The 18,559-nt window shown below is 46.0% G+C and overlaps 1 protein-coding gene across 2 annotated transcripts in view; it reads right to left on the bottom strand.

Annotated features, from left to right (window-relative positions):
- The window catches only part of col12a1a (collagen, type XII, alpha 1a), a 363,032-nt gene that overhangs the window by 207,703 nt on the left and 136,770 nt on the right, over window positions 1-18,559 (bottom strand). For both annotated transcript variants that reach the window (XM_069930690.1, XM_069930692.1), the window contains exons 22-24: window positions 12,755-12,884; window positions 7,161-7,306; window positions 292-421 (exon numbers count right to left, since the gene is read on the bottom strand). In XM_069930690.1, the coding sequence (XP_069786791.1) occupies window positions 292-421; window positions 7,161-7,306; window positions 12,755-12,884 (406 nt within the window). The remainder of the gene's footprint in view (window positions 1-291; window positions 422-7,160; window positions 7,307-12,754; window positions 12,885-18,559) is intronic.

Raw genomic sequence — 18,559 nt, 5'->3', positions numbered from 1 at the left:
AAGGGATAGGATGGAATTCAAACAGACACACTTGCTGCAGAAGGAAGTGGGGTTTAGGGAACGTCGTTCAGTTGTGAAAACTTAGCACTTATCCTCAATTCACAGACGTTGTTTGCCCTGATGAGTGCTTCCAGAATCTTCTTGTTTATATCTCAGGTGGGTTTTTTTTTCCATTGCGATCCACCTGCTCGTTCACAATATTCAAACTTCCGGTTTGAAACCTTTGCTCAGCACATTTTACAACCAACTACGACAGTGAATAATTCCGCAAGCTGATGCAAAAGGACTTACCGGTAACTTCTTGCACAGTTCGTGGGTCACTGGAATCGTCTCCATAGAGGGAATGAATTGTCAGGGCATACTCAGTGTTTGGAAACAATTCAGTCAGCTTCACATTCGTGGTATGAGGCCCAAATTTCAACTGCAAGGAAAAAGTTAAAACATTGGTAAATAAAAATTAAAATTCATATTTACCATGAAAAATAAATTGGGATTACATCCTGATCCAATGGAAGAAATCAGTCGTAAATCTTCGACTCATCCTGGCCTCACTAGAAAGAAATTGCATATGATTGTTGGAAATATTTAACCTTCAACCCCAAACAATGTCAGTCAAAATTAAGATCTAACAAAGTTTTCGACGTGAAGCATCAACTTTCTCCAGAGATGCTGCCAAGTTTCTTGTATTTTTATTCTTTTTTTATTTCAGATTTTCAGCATCTGCAGTTGTTTTTTGCTTTGGATAACTTGTGGTTTGTGAGATCTTCCTAGGCACCGGCCGCATTTTTGGTTTTCAATGTTTGTGTGGAAGTCTTGCTTCCTCGAAAGAGATGGAGGAGGTTCTGAATTGTTTTTTTTTAAACACTCGCATTTACTATAAGACATGGAGTCGAAATAAACTGCTCAGCCCATCGAGTCTGCCCTGCCATTCCGTCATGAGCCGATCCATTCTCCTACTCAGCCCTATTGCCCGGCCTTCTCCCCATAACCTTCGATGCCCTGGCTAATCAAGAACCTATCAATCTCTGCCTTAAATACACCCAATGACCCGACCTCCACAACCGCCTGTGGCAACAAATTCCCACTGGCTGAAGAATTTGTGTTCTAAGCAGATGCCCTTCAATCCTGAAGCCCTATATTTTCCCACCATTGGAAATAACTTTTCTACATCTACTCTGTCCACGCCTTTCAACATTCAAAATATTTCAATGACGTCTCCCCCTCATTCTCCTAAATTCCAACGAGTCCAGGGCAAGACCTGTCAAACGCCCCTCAAAGGATTACCCTTTCATTCCCAGAATCATCCTTGTCAACCTCCTCTGAACCCTCTCCAATGTCAGCAACTCCTTTCTTAAATGAGGAGCCCAAAACTGCTTACAATCTCCACGTGAGGCCTCACCAGGGCCTTATAAAGTCTCAACATCACATCCCTGCTCTTAGATTCTATTCCCCTTAAAAGGAATGCCAGCATGAAACATGAAAACTATGTAACACCTTTCTGGGCTCAACTTTTATTTGTACTTCCTGCTGCCAAGTCAAGCATTCTTTTACAATTAACATCCAACCTGTTTCGACCATGATTAACTACTGAATGTTAGGCGATATGGCAGCCAGCTTTGGAAACTCGAATGCCCAGCAAATCATTGGGCTGAAAGGTCGGACAACCTAGCCAGGTCTACCACGGGCACCAACATCACTAATGGTTGAAGACACCCACATGAGGCAGCCCACATCCAAAGGAGGCAGCCCACATCCAAAGCAGGCAGCCCACATCCAGCTGCAACGTTCAGGCAGAAGGTCCCAAATCCTGGTCAGACACCACCAGGCTTCAGAGTGGTTTCTTTCCAATGGCTTCCAGGCTCTTGAAACTCCCCACACAGCCTGCACCACAACACCAGCTCAAGTTCATCATCACATTTGCTGAGTGAAAAGGTTCATTTTTGAGTGTTATCCAGCAAGTCATGGGTAAGACCAGCAAACAAAACAGGACAGACTACATTTCTCAAGAGAGATCAGTTAGAATGGGGCACGGGCAACATTATTATGTCAGGATCATTCACGACTACTTCAAGGCCATCCAAGATCTGTCCACACTATTCATTTAGACTGGGTATTTTTACACTATTCCCAACAGGAAGTATTGTTTCTTTTTCCTCTTGCTTTTGCCATAGAATTGTTAAACTGTAGAAAATTACTGCAGAGAGAGGTGCCTTCATCCCTTGTAGCCTGTGCTGAACTATTTTTCTGCCCAGTCCCACTGACTTGCGCACAGTCCAGAGCCCTTTATACCCGTCCCATCCATGCACCCATCCAAATTCTTCATATATGTGAAAATTGAGCCCACATTCACCACCTTAGCTGGCAGCTCCTTCCACCTCCCACCACTCTCTGTGTGAAGACCTTCCCCTCACATCCCCCCTAAACTTTTCCCCTTTCACCTTTAACTCATGACCTCTAGTTTGCGCCTCACTCACCCTCCAGGGGAAAGAGCCTACATTTTAGAACAGGCTGCAATGTCTCATGGCTCGAGGCCCTGTTCCTGCTGTCATTTCTTTCAGTCCTTCCGTCCCTCACCGATCAACATAACTGTGGGAGACGCAGAACCAGAGAAATCACTGAGAAATTATGAAATGGAATCCACATTGGATTCCTGCAAACGGCTACTCAGGCCCAGGTTAACCATTAAGAAAAATAAGCACATGCTTAGGGAACTGAAGGAATGGGGGAACCACAGAGTTTTTTTCCCCAGCTGAACTAGGGCCCCACAAAATGGTGGCCCCCATAGTAAAAAAAGTGTTGAAAATTTGCATTTTTTCCTATTGCTCGAGTTAGAAGTAAATAATTTGCTTATGTTGCTTACTGGTATTTAGTGTTAAATAAATAAAGTTTTAAAACAGGTGTGACAGAATATATTGTGTTTTATATTGTATATAGATATGTTTTGGGAGATAAATTGGAGCAGGCTTTTTAGTGTAGGTCACATACAAACATTTCAGAACAGATCTCAAGCCGGCTCTGAGAGCCTTTGCAAAAACTTTGAAAAGTGCCAAAGGGACTTCACTAATGGATGGTTGTTTTGGAAAGTAACCGATGAAAGAACTCGGTGGATTAGGTTTGAAGCCACATTCTGTCTGGGGGATGCTTGCTGTTCTAAGGGGGTCATGTGGTTTTACAAGAAGGGAGAAAGACAAACAGGCTTTTCTCTGAGATAGAGAGAGAGAATTCAGTTCTGAAGTTTTACAGTCAGTAGCAGCAGTTGGGACTGGAACAGGACAAGCTGGCAAGCTTGTGGAAAACACCATTTGGAAGACAGGTTATGAGTGCTTAGCTCAGCCTGGTCAAAGTCCTTGTGGTTCATGCAAGAGGAGAGGATTGGTTGTCAAATGTTTCACTTGAATTAAGGGAAACAAAGAGGAACTCTGGTGACCTAAAAGAAAGAGGTTATCATCTAGAGAACCCGGAGGGGCAAGTTTCTTTGGCAAGACAATGATGTGGCTGATTAGAAGGAATCAGTTTGTGTCCAGCGAACAACAAATCTCTCTCTGAAAACCGTCAAGAACCTTTCTAAGTGGTAACCATTTACCTTTCAAGCATCAATGTCTGGTGAAATTTATAAATGTTAAATTTTGTGCACAGTCTAAGAATTGCCTGCAACCAGTGAACTTGGAGGAATGAGAAGTGAGATTGGACTGTGAATTAAAGAACTTTTCTAAACATTACATACTCGTGCACTTAGAATTAGAAGGGGGTTAGTTAATAGCAATAAGATAAAGTTTGATCCTGTTTTCATGTTTAAAGATAATTAAAAGCAACTTTTGTTTAAGTAACCATTTGTCTTGGTGAATATCTATTGCTTCTGGGTTTTGGGGTCCTCTGGGCTCATTACGCAGGTTATATTCAATATAGTTGTGGGGTCTTGCCTGAAAGAGAGCTGAATTTTTAAGCTATTATTTAACATTCACCATTGATTGAGTCTTAATGTCTTGTCAGTCAGACAATGAAAGGATCGAGGGGGAACCATCGTTGGTCTGCGCTTAGGGCATCAGTTGGCCTTAATCGGGCCCTGCGGCTACTTGATGGTTGGCACCATCTCGGTAGGCCAAAGGACGACTTTCCTTGCTAATCCCACAGCCACTTCTGTGGTGAGAATGAAGCAAAATGCCACTACCTCCTCACCCCACCCCCACCTATATTAGCTGCTCACACCCCCGCCCCCCACCCCCCCCGGCCAGGGGAGAGATGGAAGAACCCATCATACTCTCTTCAGAACTATCGGACAGTTAGCCGAGGGGACCAGAGCACGTTTGCTTTGGGTGGGATGCAGGGCAAGAGAGACTTTTGCAAAGAAGGGCTGATCACATTGCTCGAATACTGCCCCTTAACGCAATGCTGTAATGCATGTAATACCATGGTGATCCATATCAGTGAAGGCAAACCTAACCTCAGAGTCACCCTTAGCAAATCTCTTGGTTACATACACATAGAAAAATGCCACAGGAAGCCTCATGGCTCAGACCAGCTGCACCAGTAGTTCTCAACCTTTTTCTTTCCACTCTCATCCCACTTTCAGTATTCCCTATGCCATCGGTGCTCTGTGACTAGTGAGGGATTGCTTAAGGTGGGATATGGTTGGAAAGAAAAAGTTTGAAAGCCACTGTTTTAATTGTCCCTCATTGACTCGTTATGTGCACGGATCCAAAACTCCAAAGGAAATGGACCAATGACAATTGTTCTCAAGGAAAATATTTCAGTAACAATTGGGTCTAGAGCAGTGATTCTCAACCTCCATTTCACACTCACATCCCACCTTAAGCAATCCCTTACCAATCACAGAGCACTCATGGCCTAGGGATTACTAAATATGGGACGTGAGTGGAAAGAAAAAAGTTGAGAACCATTGATCTACATCTTAACTTGTCAATCCTTCTAAATCCAGGCTGATGTGTTCAACCAACACATTAGGCAAAGTAAATCTGTTTGAAACCAGCGAATGATATAGTAATCTCAAACAAACATATGAATGAGTCTCTGGGACTGTGTCATTCTTATATACAAAGATGAAATCACTTGGATTTAAAAAAAATAAACATTTGAAGAGATATGGCAATGCAAATTTAATTGCTTAGTAAGAAAATAATGGTCACACGATTCAGCCTGTGACCCAGAAACCAAAATCAATAAACTCGTGAAATTCCAACATTCCAGTAGAGATTGTTTGGACGTTAAACAATCTGGGAACTTCTACTCCGTTGTAAAATTTCGTCTCTGTCTCCAAGAATGGCAATCTGACAAACCTCCTACCCTACACCTATTTCGATGGGCTCCCAAATCAGGGAGAACTTCTACCACAACATCTTCCAGCTACTCCCATTGAGACAGGGATATGGGAGCATCAGTACCAGAACCAGAGAGACTGAGGGGGATTTCACCGAAACATTTTCGAATGTTGAGCGGCGTGGACAGAGTAGATTCAGAAAGGTTGTTTCCATTGGAGAAAACCCACGTAGACACGGGGAGAACGTACAAACTCCTTGCAGACAGCCTGGGATTCAAACCCCGGTCACGATCGCTGGTGCTGTATGGGCATTGCACTAACCGCTACGCTAACAGGGCTGCCCTACTCTCATTCCCTTTCATGAGAAATTCACATCCTTCTTGATGCTGTATTGTGTTCAGTAAGTTCTGGAAGGATTCTGACACCAAACTTTGACCATTTTTGTTCAACCTGCTGAGTTCCTTCTGTGGATTGAATTTTGCTCCAGATTCCAGTGTTTGCTGCCTCTCACGTGTCTCTAGTTTGATGCAATTGGTTAAGCCTTTATTAGGCCTTCCAGATTTCAGATTTATTGTCAGAGTACATACATGACATCACATACAACCTCGAGATTCTTTTTCTTGGAGGCCAGGCAGAATGACCACTTAATTGCAGTGCAAAAAAAACTGTACACGGAGTAAGGCATGTAAACAAATACAGAAATGTAAACACAGAACCTAGGACATGAGGGCACAAATTCAGGATTGAAGGGCGTCCACTTTGAACAGAGATGTGTTGAAATTTCTTCAGCCAGAGGGTGGTAAATCTGTGAAATTTATTGCTGCAGGAGGCCAGGTGTATTGAAGGCAGAGATCAATAGGTTCTTGATCAGCCAGGGCATCAAAAGGTTATGGGGAAAAGGCCAGGCAGAGGGGCTGAGTGGGGAAATGGATCAGCTCATGATTAAATGGTGGGGTAGACTCGATAGGACCTATGCAGTGAAGGGACGGGCATTGAGGAATACAGAGGAACAGAGAGATCTTGGAATCATGGTTCATTGTTCTTTGAAGGTAGATACCCATGTAGATAGGGTGGTGAAGAAGGCTTTTGTTCTGCTGGGCTTTATAAATCATAGCATAGAATATAGGAACTGGGAGGTGATGTTGAGGCTGTTCAAGGCATTGGTGAAGCCAGTTTGGAATATTGTGTGCAGTTCTGGTCTCCATATTATAGGAAGGATATCATTATGGTAGAGACGGGGCAGAGAAGATTTACTAAAATGTTGCCTGGGTTGCAGTATCTAGAATAGGGAGAAAGATTGAGTAGACTGGGTCTTTATTCATTGGAGCGTAGAAGGTTGAGGGGGGATTTGATAGAGGTATATAAAATTATGAGGGGGATAGATAGTGAATAGACTCTTTCCCCTTGAGGGTAGGAGAGATTGGAATGAGGGGTCATAAGTTAAGGGTTAGGGGGCAAAACTTTAGAAGTAACAGAAGAGGACCTTCTTCACTCAGAGAGGGGTGGCTGAGTGGAATGACCTTCCGGAAGAGGTGGTTGCGGCAGGGTCAATTTTTTCATTTAACGGGAGGTTGGATGTGCATGGATGTGAGGGGGTTGGAGGGTTATGGGCAGGGAGGAGATAGGTAGTACTAGTGGAGTTCACTTAAATCGATATGGACTAGAGGGGCTGAGATGGCTTGTTTCCATACTGTAATTGTTAAATAATGGAAATACAATTTATAGCAAATAATGCACCTGTAATGCACAATGAATTTTGTGACATGTTCATGATAATAAATTCCGATTGTGATCATTCTCTGAACGACAGTTGAAACAAAGAAGGTTAAAAATAACAAGCGGAAGTGCCAAATGCAAGAAATATATTGGGGCATTTTCCAGTTACCTCTTTCTCTGCAGTTGGCGTGGAAGCATTCAGCGGCTCATAATGTAATATATATCCTGAGGCTCCACTGGAAGGGTCCCACCTGACATTCATCGTGGTGGGAGTCACGTCGTAGACATTCAGGTTCGTCACAGGCGGGAGGGACACTGCCAAAGTAAGCATGGTTGGAAAAGGTCATCGCCAAGCAAGCACTTGGAAAACAATCAAGTTTCACTTCTCGGGTCATCAAAGTGACAGGATTGAGGAAATATTCCCACTTGGGCTTTTTTTTATTTTTCGGAATAGATATCACGGAGTGGAGACCACTGTCTGCCAGGCAAACCACTTCAACCAGGCCAGGTGACTGGAGATCACTGAGATGGGTTGTGTGGAGTTTCCCCTTCCCCATTCTTGTCCAATATCTCCCATCCTCTCTCTCTTTCCCTTTCCTTGTTTCCTTTCATTTACAGGGCCACCCCTTCCCTCGACGATCAATTCACACATTTCCTCTCCTGGCCTATCCATTTCCAGTGATCGCCTTTGGTCCATGGGTCTGTACTCCTCCCCCTGCTCTTTCTTCTCTCCTCCCCCAGCCTTTTGATTCAGGTGCCTGTCTACCTTGTGCTCATAGCTTGAAGAAGGGCTCAGGTTATGTATCTTTACCTGCAAGACCTGCTGAGATCCTCCAGCATTTTATAACAATCGCGGCGTCTGCAGACTTGAGTTGAGTTGAATTGAGTTGTTTACTGTTATGTATTAAGCTACAGTGAAAAACTACGGAGAGGGGGCAGAAGAGATTTATCAGGATGTTGCCTGGATTGGAAAATAAGTCTTATGAGGCCAGGTTATCAGAGCTGGGACTTTTCTATTTGGAGCGTAGAAGGATGAGAAGAGACAATAGAGGTCTACAAGATTATGAGAGGCAGTGATATGATGGAAAGCAAATTCCAGAGGACATGTGAACAAAAGGAGGGAGGGAAGTTTAGGGGAGACATGAAGGATACAGAGAGATGTGGGGGCCTGGAATGCCTTGCAGGGATGGTGGTAAAGGTTGGAACATTAGGGGCATTTAAGAGACTCTTAAGGCCGTTTCAGGTAGACCTTCCACCTTGAGGGCGGTGGCAGGAGTGGATCTTAACATGCAGACTCACCTTTCAGGTAGCAGCTCTAAAAGGCTGTCTGGTCCACCTGAAAGGGCCTATTCATACCCAGAGTCGTCTCGTAGCCCCCATGTCCCCCGCCGGCCATCCTACCCAGCTGGCTGTCCTGCCCCGATGTCCCGCGCCGGCTGCCTCTGCTCTGATGGCCGCCCCTGTCCCAATGGCCGCCACTGTCCCAACGGCACCTGCCGACCTCCCCTCCCCAGTGGGGCAGGGTCTGTCAGGCAGCGGGGCAGGGGGCTGTCAGGTAGCGGGGCGGGGGCCTGTCAGGGAGCAGGGTGGGGGCCTGTCAGGGAGCAGGGTGGGGGGCTGGCAGGCAGCAGGGAATGGGGCTGTCAGGGAGCAGGGTGGGGGCCTGTCAGGGAGCAGGGTGGGGGGCTGGCAGGCAGAAGGGCAGGGGGCTGTCAGGTAGTGGGGCGGTGGGCTGTCAGGTAGTGGGATGGGTGACTGTCAGGCAGCGTGGCAGTGGGGGGGCTGTCAGGTAGAGGGGAGGGACCTGTCAGATAGTGGGCAGTGGGGCGCTGTCAGGTAGCGGGGCAGTGGGGCTGTCAGGCAGTGGGGTGGGGGGGGGGCTGTCAGGTAAAGGGGATGGGCCTGTCAGATAGCGGGGCAGTGGGGGGCTGTCCAGGTAGTGGGGCTGGGGGGCTGTCAGGCAGAGGAGCGGGGAGGTTGTCAGGTAGTGGGGCAGGGGGGGCTGTCAGGTAGCAGGGAGTTGGGTCACCGGCTGATGGAGTCATCAGCCCACCCCCAGGCAGCCACACAACAGCTGCATATTTAACAGCCTCGTCGGAGCCCGGGACTCTGCCGATTATCCCTCCACGAGGAAGGTTGGTGTTGGCACCTCAGAGGTGTTTCTACTGCATTCAGGTATGTCTTTAGCCACAAGGGGGGGGGATGGGGGAGATTATGCAGCTTTACAATGGGGTGTTCAGACCATCTGATAGGGAGGGCCTTTAGACAGGCACGTGGATGGAAGAAAAATACAGGGTTATGGGGTAGGGAGAGTTTCGTATTTTTTTTAACAAATATATGATTCAGTACAACATCAAGGGCCCAAGGCCCTATACTGTGATGTACCATTCCATGTTCCATGTTCTATCTATGCCCAATGGGGCGGGGAGGGAGAAGAGAGTGTGACAGGGTGCGATGAGATTATTAATGTATTCCCAGTTTTTCTGAGACAGCAGGAAGTGTAGACAAGCCATTCCCAAACTTTTTTTGGTATCACCACCCGCCCCCCACCCCACCCCTGAGGACTTCATGGCCCCCTTCCCTGTGAAGCAGTCAAGTATAGTTGGTAAAAGTATGGTAACAGGCCATCCTGACCCACAAGCCCATGCTGCCAAATTACACTCAATTGAAGTACAAACCTGTTAATTTATTGCACAATGGGAGGAAACTGGAGCCCCCGGAGGAAATTCGCGCAAACACAGGGAGAACATACTTAGAGACTGCGCTGGATTCGGGCCCAGGTCGCTGGCGCTGTAACTGTTAACCATTACGCTAATTGTGTCGCTACACTTACCATACTTAAAGATGGAAACTGTGGAGAGGGTGGACCAACAAGCGGCACGGTTGGCAGAGATTAACACAACGCCATTACAGCAGGCAGCGATCGGGACCAGGGTTCGAATCCCACGCTATCTATCGGAAGTCTGTACGTTCTCCCTGTGTCTGCGTGGGTTTTCCCCGGGGGCTCCGGTTTCCTCTCACCCTCCAAAACGCATGAGGGTTTTTGATTAATTGGGTGTAATTGGGCAGAATGGGCTCATGGGCCGGAAGGACCTGTCACCGTGCTGTACATCTAAATGTATACATCCTCTACAGACCCAATGCTGTCGCTCAGTTGCAGCTTTGAGCTGCAATCCCTGCTATTCTCCACTTCCCTAATCAGTCCTCTGCAAACTCTTGATGCAGTCATGCTGCAGTGGAAAGCTAGAGGTGCCTCCCATGCAGTCCCTGCAGACTGAAACACACCTCGTGTAATATTACATATTCTTTATGATTGCATGACCATAAAGGAATCCTAATCATTTATCTATCAAACAGCCACTGCATCATTTATCTTCGTATGAGTCTCCACCACTATCCCTGACAGCCCATTCCAGGCACCCACCACTGTGAGAGAAACAAGCCCTACATGTCTCCTTAAACCTTTCCCCTCTCAGCTCCAATAATTGACAATTTTACCTCCGGATGGTGGGGTTGTGGGGGCGGAAGATTCTGACTGCCTACCCCATCCACACCTCTCATAATTTCATAAACTTCAATCAGGTCTCCCTTCAGAAAGGTTGGACAGGGATATGAATGAGTTAAGTAGCAAAATTTTTTAAAGAACAGGTTGCAGATGGAATATAATTTACAATTTTGGGAATGTGAGGTCGGAGGATTTGCCAGGAAGATGTGAAAGGCTAAACTTTATTAAGTTGGCACAAAGCTGCGAGTTGCTGGCATTCTGAGAGTTGCAGGGATCCTACTACAAATAAAAACCCCCAGAAACTTTGGCATGCAGATAACAAGGGCTAATTGGGAAGGTACATACAAAATGCACTTTTAGTTGAAGACAAATGGAGCATTAAAGGAACTGTGCAAGAAGTGGGTGAGATCAGACTGTGAGAGCTGTTTTGATCTCCTCGTTTAAGAAAGGTCATAACTCCTGAGAGACAATGCAAAGGAAGTTAGGAGTAAAACACGAAAGTGTGCAGACACCGTGGTTGAAGTGTAAACACACGACACTGGAGAAACTCAACAGGTCAAAAAGTGTCCTTCATAGAGCCGAGATAAAGATACAGAACCAATGATTCAGGCTTGGGCCCTTCATGAAGGGATGGAAAAAAATCCATTTAACCTGGACGTCTTTGAAACATGGGAAGAAACCCGCTGGAGAGGGGTGGGGGGGGGAATGAAGTGTCAGAGGAAGAACGTGCAAACTCCACACTGACAGAAAACAGAGGTTAGGAGTGAAACTGGATCTCTGTTGCCATGTGGCACCAGCTTTAAGTGTGCATGCTGTTGTGCCACTCAGTCTGTGTGGTGTAATATCCACACACACACACACACACAAATACGAACTAATACAAACACACACACTAACACAAACACACACACGTATATACACACACCCTAAAAGAAACACACATGTGTATATACACACACTAACACACACACACATGTATATACACACACTAACACAGACACACACGTATACACACACTAACAGACACACACACTAACACACACACACACACACACACAAACGCACACATATATCTCTCTCTTCTTTCATTGGCTTGGCTTCACGGACGAAGATTTATGGAAGGGGTAAATGTCCACGTCAGCTGCAGGCTCGTTTGTGGCTGACAAGTCCAATGCGGGACAGGCAGACACGGTTGCAGCGGTTGCAAGGGAAAATTGGTTGGTTGGGGTTGGGTGTTGGGTTTTTCCTCCTTTGCCTTTTGTCAGTGAGGTAGGCTCTGCGGTCTTCTTCAAAGGAGGTTGCTGCCCGCCGAACTGTGAGGCGCCAAGATGCACGGTTTGAGGCGATATCAGCCCACTGGTGGTGGTCAATGTGGCAGGCACCAAGAGATTTCTTTAGGCAGTCCTTGTACCTCTTCTTTGGTGCACCTCTGTCACGGTGGCCAGTGGAGAGTTCGCCATATAACACGATCTTGGGAAGGCGATGGTGCTCCATTCTGGAGACGTGACCCACCCAGCGCAGCTGGATCGTCAGCAGCGTGGACTCGATGCTGTCGGCCTCTGCCATCTCGAGTACTTCAATGTTAGGGATGAAGGCGCTCCAATGAATGTTGAGGATGGAGCGGAGACAACGCTGGTGGAAGCGTTCTAGGAGCCGTAGGTGATGCCGGTAGAGGACCCATGATTCGGAGCCGAAAAGGAGTGTGGGTATGACAACGGCTCTGTATACGCTTATCTTTGTGAGGTTTTTCAGTTGGTTGTTTTTCCAGACTCTTTTGTGTAGTCTTCCAAAGGCGCTATTTGCCTTGGCGAGTCTGTTGTCTATCTCATTGTCGATCCTTGCATCTGATGAAATGGTGCAGCCGAGATAGGTAAACTGGTTGACCATTTTGAGTTTTGTGTGCCCGATGGAGATGTGGGGGGGCTGGTAGTCATGGTGGGGAGCTGGCTGATACTAAAAGACACATACATGTATATACACACACACACACACGCGCACACACACACACACACACACGCACACACACACACACACACACACAACCCCAACAATGAAGGGCTCTAGCCTGAAACACCTGTTATCAATCTTTATCTTTGTTATATAAAAGACACTTCCTGTTCTCCAGCAGTCTTTGTAATGTGAAGATTCCCTGGACATATGTTTTCCCATGGAAGAGAGCGAGTGCCCTTCGAGGAAACATTGCATTGAGTGGGTGCTCACTCAAAGGGAAAGTGAGAAGCAAGAAAATATTGACTCACATGTAGACTCAGCTCCTTCGAGAGGTTCACTGACTTCACCTTCCAGTAGCCCGTACACGCTTACCGCGTACTCTGTGTTAGGCTGGAGATCCGTCAACACTGCAGTCCTGGTTCTTCCGCTTACTAGGACCTAAAAATAAACATGTTGTCACCATTCAAGACTCACACATGTACATTTTATTTTCAAATCAAAGGATCCCTTTCTATGTCTTAGAGATATTGAACATAGAACGTTACAGCACAGTACCGGCCCTACGGCCTGCAATGTTGTGCTGACCGATTATATTCCTACCAAACATACCACGGGGCAGCCCAGTTGGAGTAGTGTTTAGCCCAATGTCTTTACAGTGTCAGCGATCAGGACCAGGGTTCGAATCCCGCGTTGACTGTAAGGAGTTTTTACGTTCGCCCCGTGTCTGAGTGGCTCCAGTTTCATCCCACCGTTCGAAACATGCTATGGGTTCTAGGTTAATTGGGTGCAAATTGGAGAGGGCAGACACATAGGCCGAAATGGCCTGTTACCATGTTGTATGTCAAAATATTTTTTACATTATTATTTTTTTTAATTCATGTTAATACTAAACCCTTCCTACCCCATAACCTTCTATTTTTCTTCCATCCACGTGCCTGTGTAAGAGTCTCTTAAATGCCCCTAATGTTTCAGTCTCCACCACCACCCCTGGCAAGGCATTCCACAACTCTGCGTAAAAAACTTACCCTCGACATCTCCCCTAAACTTCACTCCCTTCACTCTGTTCAGAGGTGATAGAGAGAAGGATGTTGCAATGCACCAGCGTGCTGGAGAATCTCAGCAGGTCACACAGCAAAAGGAAGTTGAGGCTTCGGATTTGGGCCATATGTCAGAAGACTGAACAAAGAGTGGGGGTGGGAGCAGAGGAGAGGAAGGGGGTGAAGGAGTAAGGGAAGCAGCACAGACTAACAGGTAAGAGGTAATAGGTGGAAGGGCAGAGGTCAAAAGGCTGATAGGGTGAGAGATTAGCTCTCCAATAGGAGAAGGGTGGGGAGAATAAGGGTAAGGAGATAGAGGGGTAGGGAAAGAGAGAGGCTGAGGAAGGGCGTCATGGAAAATTGGAGGTCCACTCCTCACATCACCTAAAGCAGTGGTTTTCAAACCTTTTCTTTCCACCCACATCCCACTTTGTAATCCCTATGCCACCAGTGCTCTGTGATTAGTAAGGGATTGCTTAAGGTGGGATGTGGATGGAAAGTAAAAGTTTGAACACCCCTGTTTTAATCGTCCCTCATTGACTTGTTATGTGCACGGTTTCAGAACTCCAAAGGAAATGGACCAATGACAATTTTTCTCAAGCAAAATATTTCAGTAAAAATTGGGTCTAGAGCAGTGATTCTTAACCTTCCCTTCCCCCTCACATCCCACCTTAAGCAATCCCTTACTGATCACAGAGCACCGATGGCACGTGAGAGGAAAGAACAAGTTTGAAAACCACTGACCAAAAATTATTAATTTCACCATCACAGTTTGAGTAACCAGGATTCTTGTCTGCACCTAGTTCCTGAAGCTAATTGAAATGAGCATTGCTGGTAGAGAATCGAGGAGTTTTACATCATCGAAGGAGGCCCTTCAGCCCTACTCCTCCAATTGGTCTTCGTGAGCAGATAAAATGTCTTCCATATTCCTATCCATGTCCAAATGCTGCTCAAATGTTATAATTGTACCTGCCTCGAACGTCTTCTCGTACAGTTCGCTTCATGGACCAACCACCTTCTCTGCAAAAATGTTGCCTCTCACGTCCCATCGCACATGAGGGACGATTAAAACAGTGGTTTTCAACCTTTTTATTTTGACCCACATCCCACCTTAAGCAATCCCTTACTAATCACAGATAACTGATAGCATAGGGAATACTTAAAGTGGGACGTGAGTGGAAAGAAAAAGAATGAAGATCACTGTCCCAAACTCTCCCATGACCTGAAGCATCTTCTCCATGTCCACTCTCCATCACAGCCCTCTCAATATTTGATGGTTTCCATGAGATCTTTGGTTCATGAAGCCCAAGTTTGATGTAAACAGAACTGCTGAATTTTTGATGTTCTGGTAGCCAGGAAGACTAAATTATCTCGATTTTAGTCAGCTAACTGAACACTCCACTATCGCGCAAGAATTGAAGAAAGCCACACCATGACATGATGAGATGGTGCACAATGAAGTTGCACTATTGACTCATTTGTTCGAGCCTTGATGGACATCCTCTACCTCTATTATGAGCCTGTAACTAACAGTAGCTGTGAATATTTATTTCTCAATATGTTTATCGTCATACACATTGTACAATGTACACATGCACAGAAATTCTTACTTACTGCAGCCGAGCTGAGAGTTAGGGGACAAAGTTTAGGTGCATCACAAGGGGAAGCTTCTTTACTCAGAGAGCAGGGTCTGTGTGGAATGAGCTTCCGGTGGAGGCAGGGACAATATTATCTTTATGAAAAATTTGGATCAGTATATGGATGGAAAGGGTATGGAGGGTGCAGGTCAGTGGGACTAGGAGAGTGTGTGCTTCGGCATGGACAAGAAGGGTCGTGATGGCCTGTTTCCATGCTGTAATTGTTATATGGTTATAAGCCGGGGGTTGTGGTATATCTTGCGCCCCCCCCCCCCCCCCACCCCACCGTGCAGACAGCCCGACACTTGGAAGGAATAGTGGAGCGTCTTTGGGCGTTGGAGCCAAGAGACACTCTGGAAGAGGAAAAGAGGAGACTGCTGTGCGCATGCACGAGGAGAAGGAGCATGGGAAGAAACAGGAAGCAGAAGGAGCTCTCTCTCAAAATGGTGGCTCGGAGAATGAGGAAGAGGATGGAGTGGTAAATGTTAAACCAGTGAGGGAAGTTAAGAAAGTTATTGTACAAGCTAAAGAAAATGATACCAATGAAGATATAATGAAAGTACTCCAATTGAAAGATCAGAACAGAAATTTTAAAAACTGGATTATATTTAAAAAGTCATGAGCAGGTTAGAGACAGAAATTGGGACCTTAAATGAAAGGATGTGCAGGATTATGGTCAGAGTGCAGGTCAGTGAGATTAGGAGATTGTAAGTGTTTCCATGCTGTAATTGTTATATGGTTATAACAGGTTCTTACAAAAAAAGTAAACAATTGAATTTTATAAAGGACAGTAAATAAATAGGTCATTGTAAATATTAACAGTAATCTCAATGCAAAAAATATTCCTTTTGATTCATGTAACAAGGGGAGGTTCAAGAGCCTGATGCTGTTAGAAAGAACATCCATCTATCTATCCATCTGTCTGTCCATCAGTCTGTCTGTCTGTCTCTCTCTCTCTCTCCCCTTTTCTACCTCTGAGATATTTTTCTGTCTTGACATATTTTCTACTATTGTAACTGATGCATTTTACACACCTGTGTGTGGAACATATGAGATTATGAGGGGGTAGATAAGAGGCAGAAAAGTTGTTTCCACCAGTTGGTGACAACAGACAATAGGTGGAGGAGTAGGCCATTCGGCCCTTCGAGTCAGCACTACCATTCACCGTGATCATGGCTGATCATTCAGAATCAGTTCCCCGTTCCTACCTTCTCCCCATATCCCTCCATTCTCTTTAAGAGCTCTATCTAACTCTTTCTTGATGCCATCCAGAGAATTGGCCTCCAGTGCCTTCTGAGGCAGAGCGTTCCACTGATCCACAACTCTCTGGGTGAAAATATTTTCCTCAACTCCGTTCTAAATGGCCTCCCCCTTATTTTTATACTGTGGCCTCTGGCTCTGGACTCCCCCAACATTGGAAACATGTTTCCCGCTTTTAGTGTGTCCGATCCCTTAATAATTTTGCGTTTCAATCAGATCCCCTCTCATCCTTCTAAATTCCAGTGTATACAAGCCCAGTCGCTCCAATCTTTCAACAGTCCCACCATCCCAGGAATTAACCTTGTGAACCTACACTGCACTCCATCAACAGCAAAAATGTCTTCCTCAAACTTGGAGACCAAAACTGCACCCAATACTCCAGATGTGGTCTCACCAGGGCCCTGTACAACTGCAGAAGGACCTCTCTACTCCTATACTCAACTCCCCTTGTTATGAAGGCCAATGTGCCATTAACTTTCTTCACTGTCTGCTGACCATACGTGCTTACTTTCAGTCACTGATGAACAAGGACACCAAGATCTCGTTGTACTTCCCCCTTTTCCTAACTTTGCGCCATTCACATAGTAATCTGCCTTCCTGTTCTTGACTCCAAAGTGAGACCAGAACCAGGCGACAGAGCCTCCAGATTCGGGGGAGTAGATTTAGGACAGATTTGAGAAGGACCTTCTTCTCCCAGAGAGCAGTGAATCTGTGGAATATTCTGCCCCGATAAGTAGTGGAATCTGCTTCCTTGGACGTGTCGATTTTTCATCAAAGTCAAGGAATGTAGGGTTATGGGGAACAGGTGGGTGGGTGGAGCTGAGTCCACGGCCCGATCAGCTGTGATGCTACTGAATGGCGGAGCAGGACCGACTGGCCGGATGGCCGACTCATGCTCCGATTTCTCGTCCTAATGTAAGCTTTCTCCTCCCAGGGTGCAGAATATTGCCTGCTGAGTGTTTAAGAGGAAACTGAGAGGAGTCTTCATGAAGATTTAGCTAAAGGGGAACATGAGGCCTCAACAACACGATCTCAGCATACATCACAATGAAAGCCTTTATTCTGTTGGCCTGACTTCCACCAAGCTGGCTTGTGTTTTGGACTGAAATATTGTTACAAATTTCACGCTAATATTTCTATTCCTCACTTTAAATGGATCCCTTCAGGCAAATGTGCAGGGGACAAGAATGTAAAATAAACATTTCAACCACATTTGACCGCAGCTCGACCTCTTGTTTGTTCTACTCTCAGAAATCATTGCTTTCAACCAAAGTGAATTGCCCATTGGGATCCAATACCTCCAACGTTTACTGAACCTATTCTCAGTGCTGAATGGGCAGGCCTTCATTTAATTGCGGAGGGGCAGAACTATTGCTAGCTGAGCTGCCATCTTACTCCCACCTCTTTTTGGGGCTCTGTGAGCCTAATTATTTTGACTCTTGGCCCAATTGACCTATGGCACTAACCCCCCCCCGCCCTAATATGTTTTATTAAAACGGTGGGAGGAAACTGGAATGCTCGGAGGAAACCCACACAGACAGGGAGAGAATGTACAAACTCCTTATGGACGGCTCCGGACTCAAACCAATATCACTGCCACTGTTACAGCGTTGTGCCAGCCGCAACACTGACCATTTTGCTTGGGACAAGCACGTCCAGTCCCAGCCCCATGCTGGGTATTCCCCGGACAGCCGTAGAACCTGTTGGCCTTCAGGTCTAGAAATTGCAGTCAGCGGTGAGCGGCTAGCAATGGCTATAATGACCTCCAGAGAAGCTCTGCCAGGGTTCTCCTGCCCACATCTTCTGACTCAATGGTGCTCCAGGTAGATTAGCTCCTGTACAACATGATCCTGATGCCTCCCCACTACCCCCCTCACCCCGTCCCACAAAACCGGAGCATAAATTATATAAATTATAAATTATCTAACTCATATATAAATGACATAATCCTTCCCGACCCCTGCCATATATTTTTGAATGGTGGGAGGAAACCAGAGCACCCGGAGGAAACCCATACAGACACAGGGAGAATGTACAAACTCCTTACAGACAGCATGGGATTCGAATCCCGGTCCCAACTCCTGGCGCTTTAACAGCGTGGCGCTCTCTGAAGGGAGTTAGTAAATTCTTCCCATGTCTATGGTGGTTTCCTCCGGATACTCCGGTTTCCTCCCGACCT

This window comes from Narcine bancroftii, chromosome 4 (genome assembly GCF_036971445.1).
Source record: "Narcine bancroftii isolate sNarBan1 chromosome 4, sNarBan1.hap1, whole genome shotgun sequence".
Lineage (NCBI taxonomy): Eukaryota > Metazoa > Chordata > Chondrichthyes > Torpediniformes > Narcinidae > Narcine > Narcine bancroftii.
This window is presented reverse-complemented; position numbering and strand designations above follow the sequence as displayed.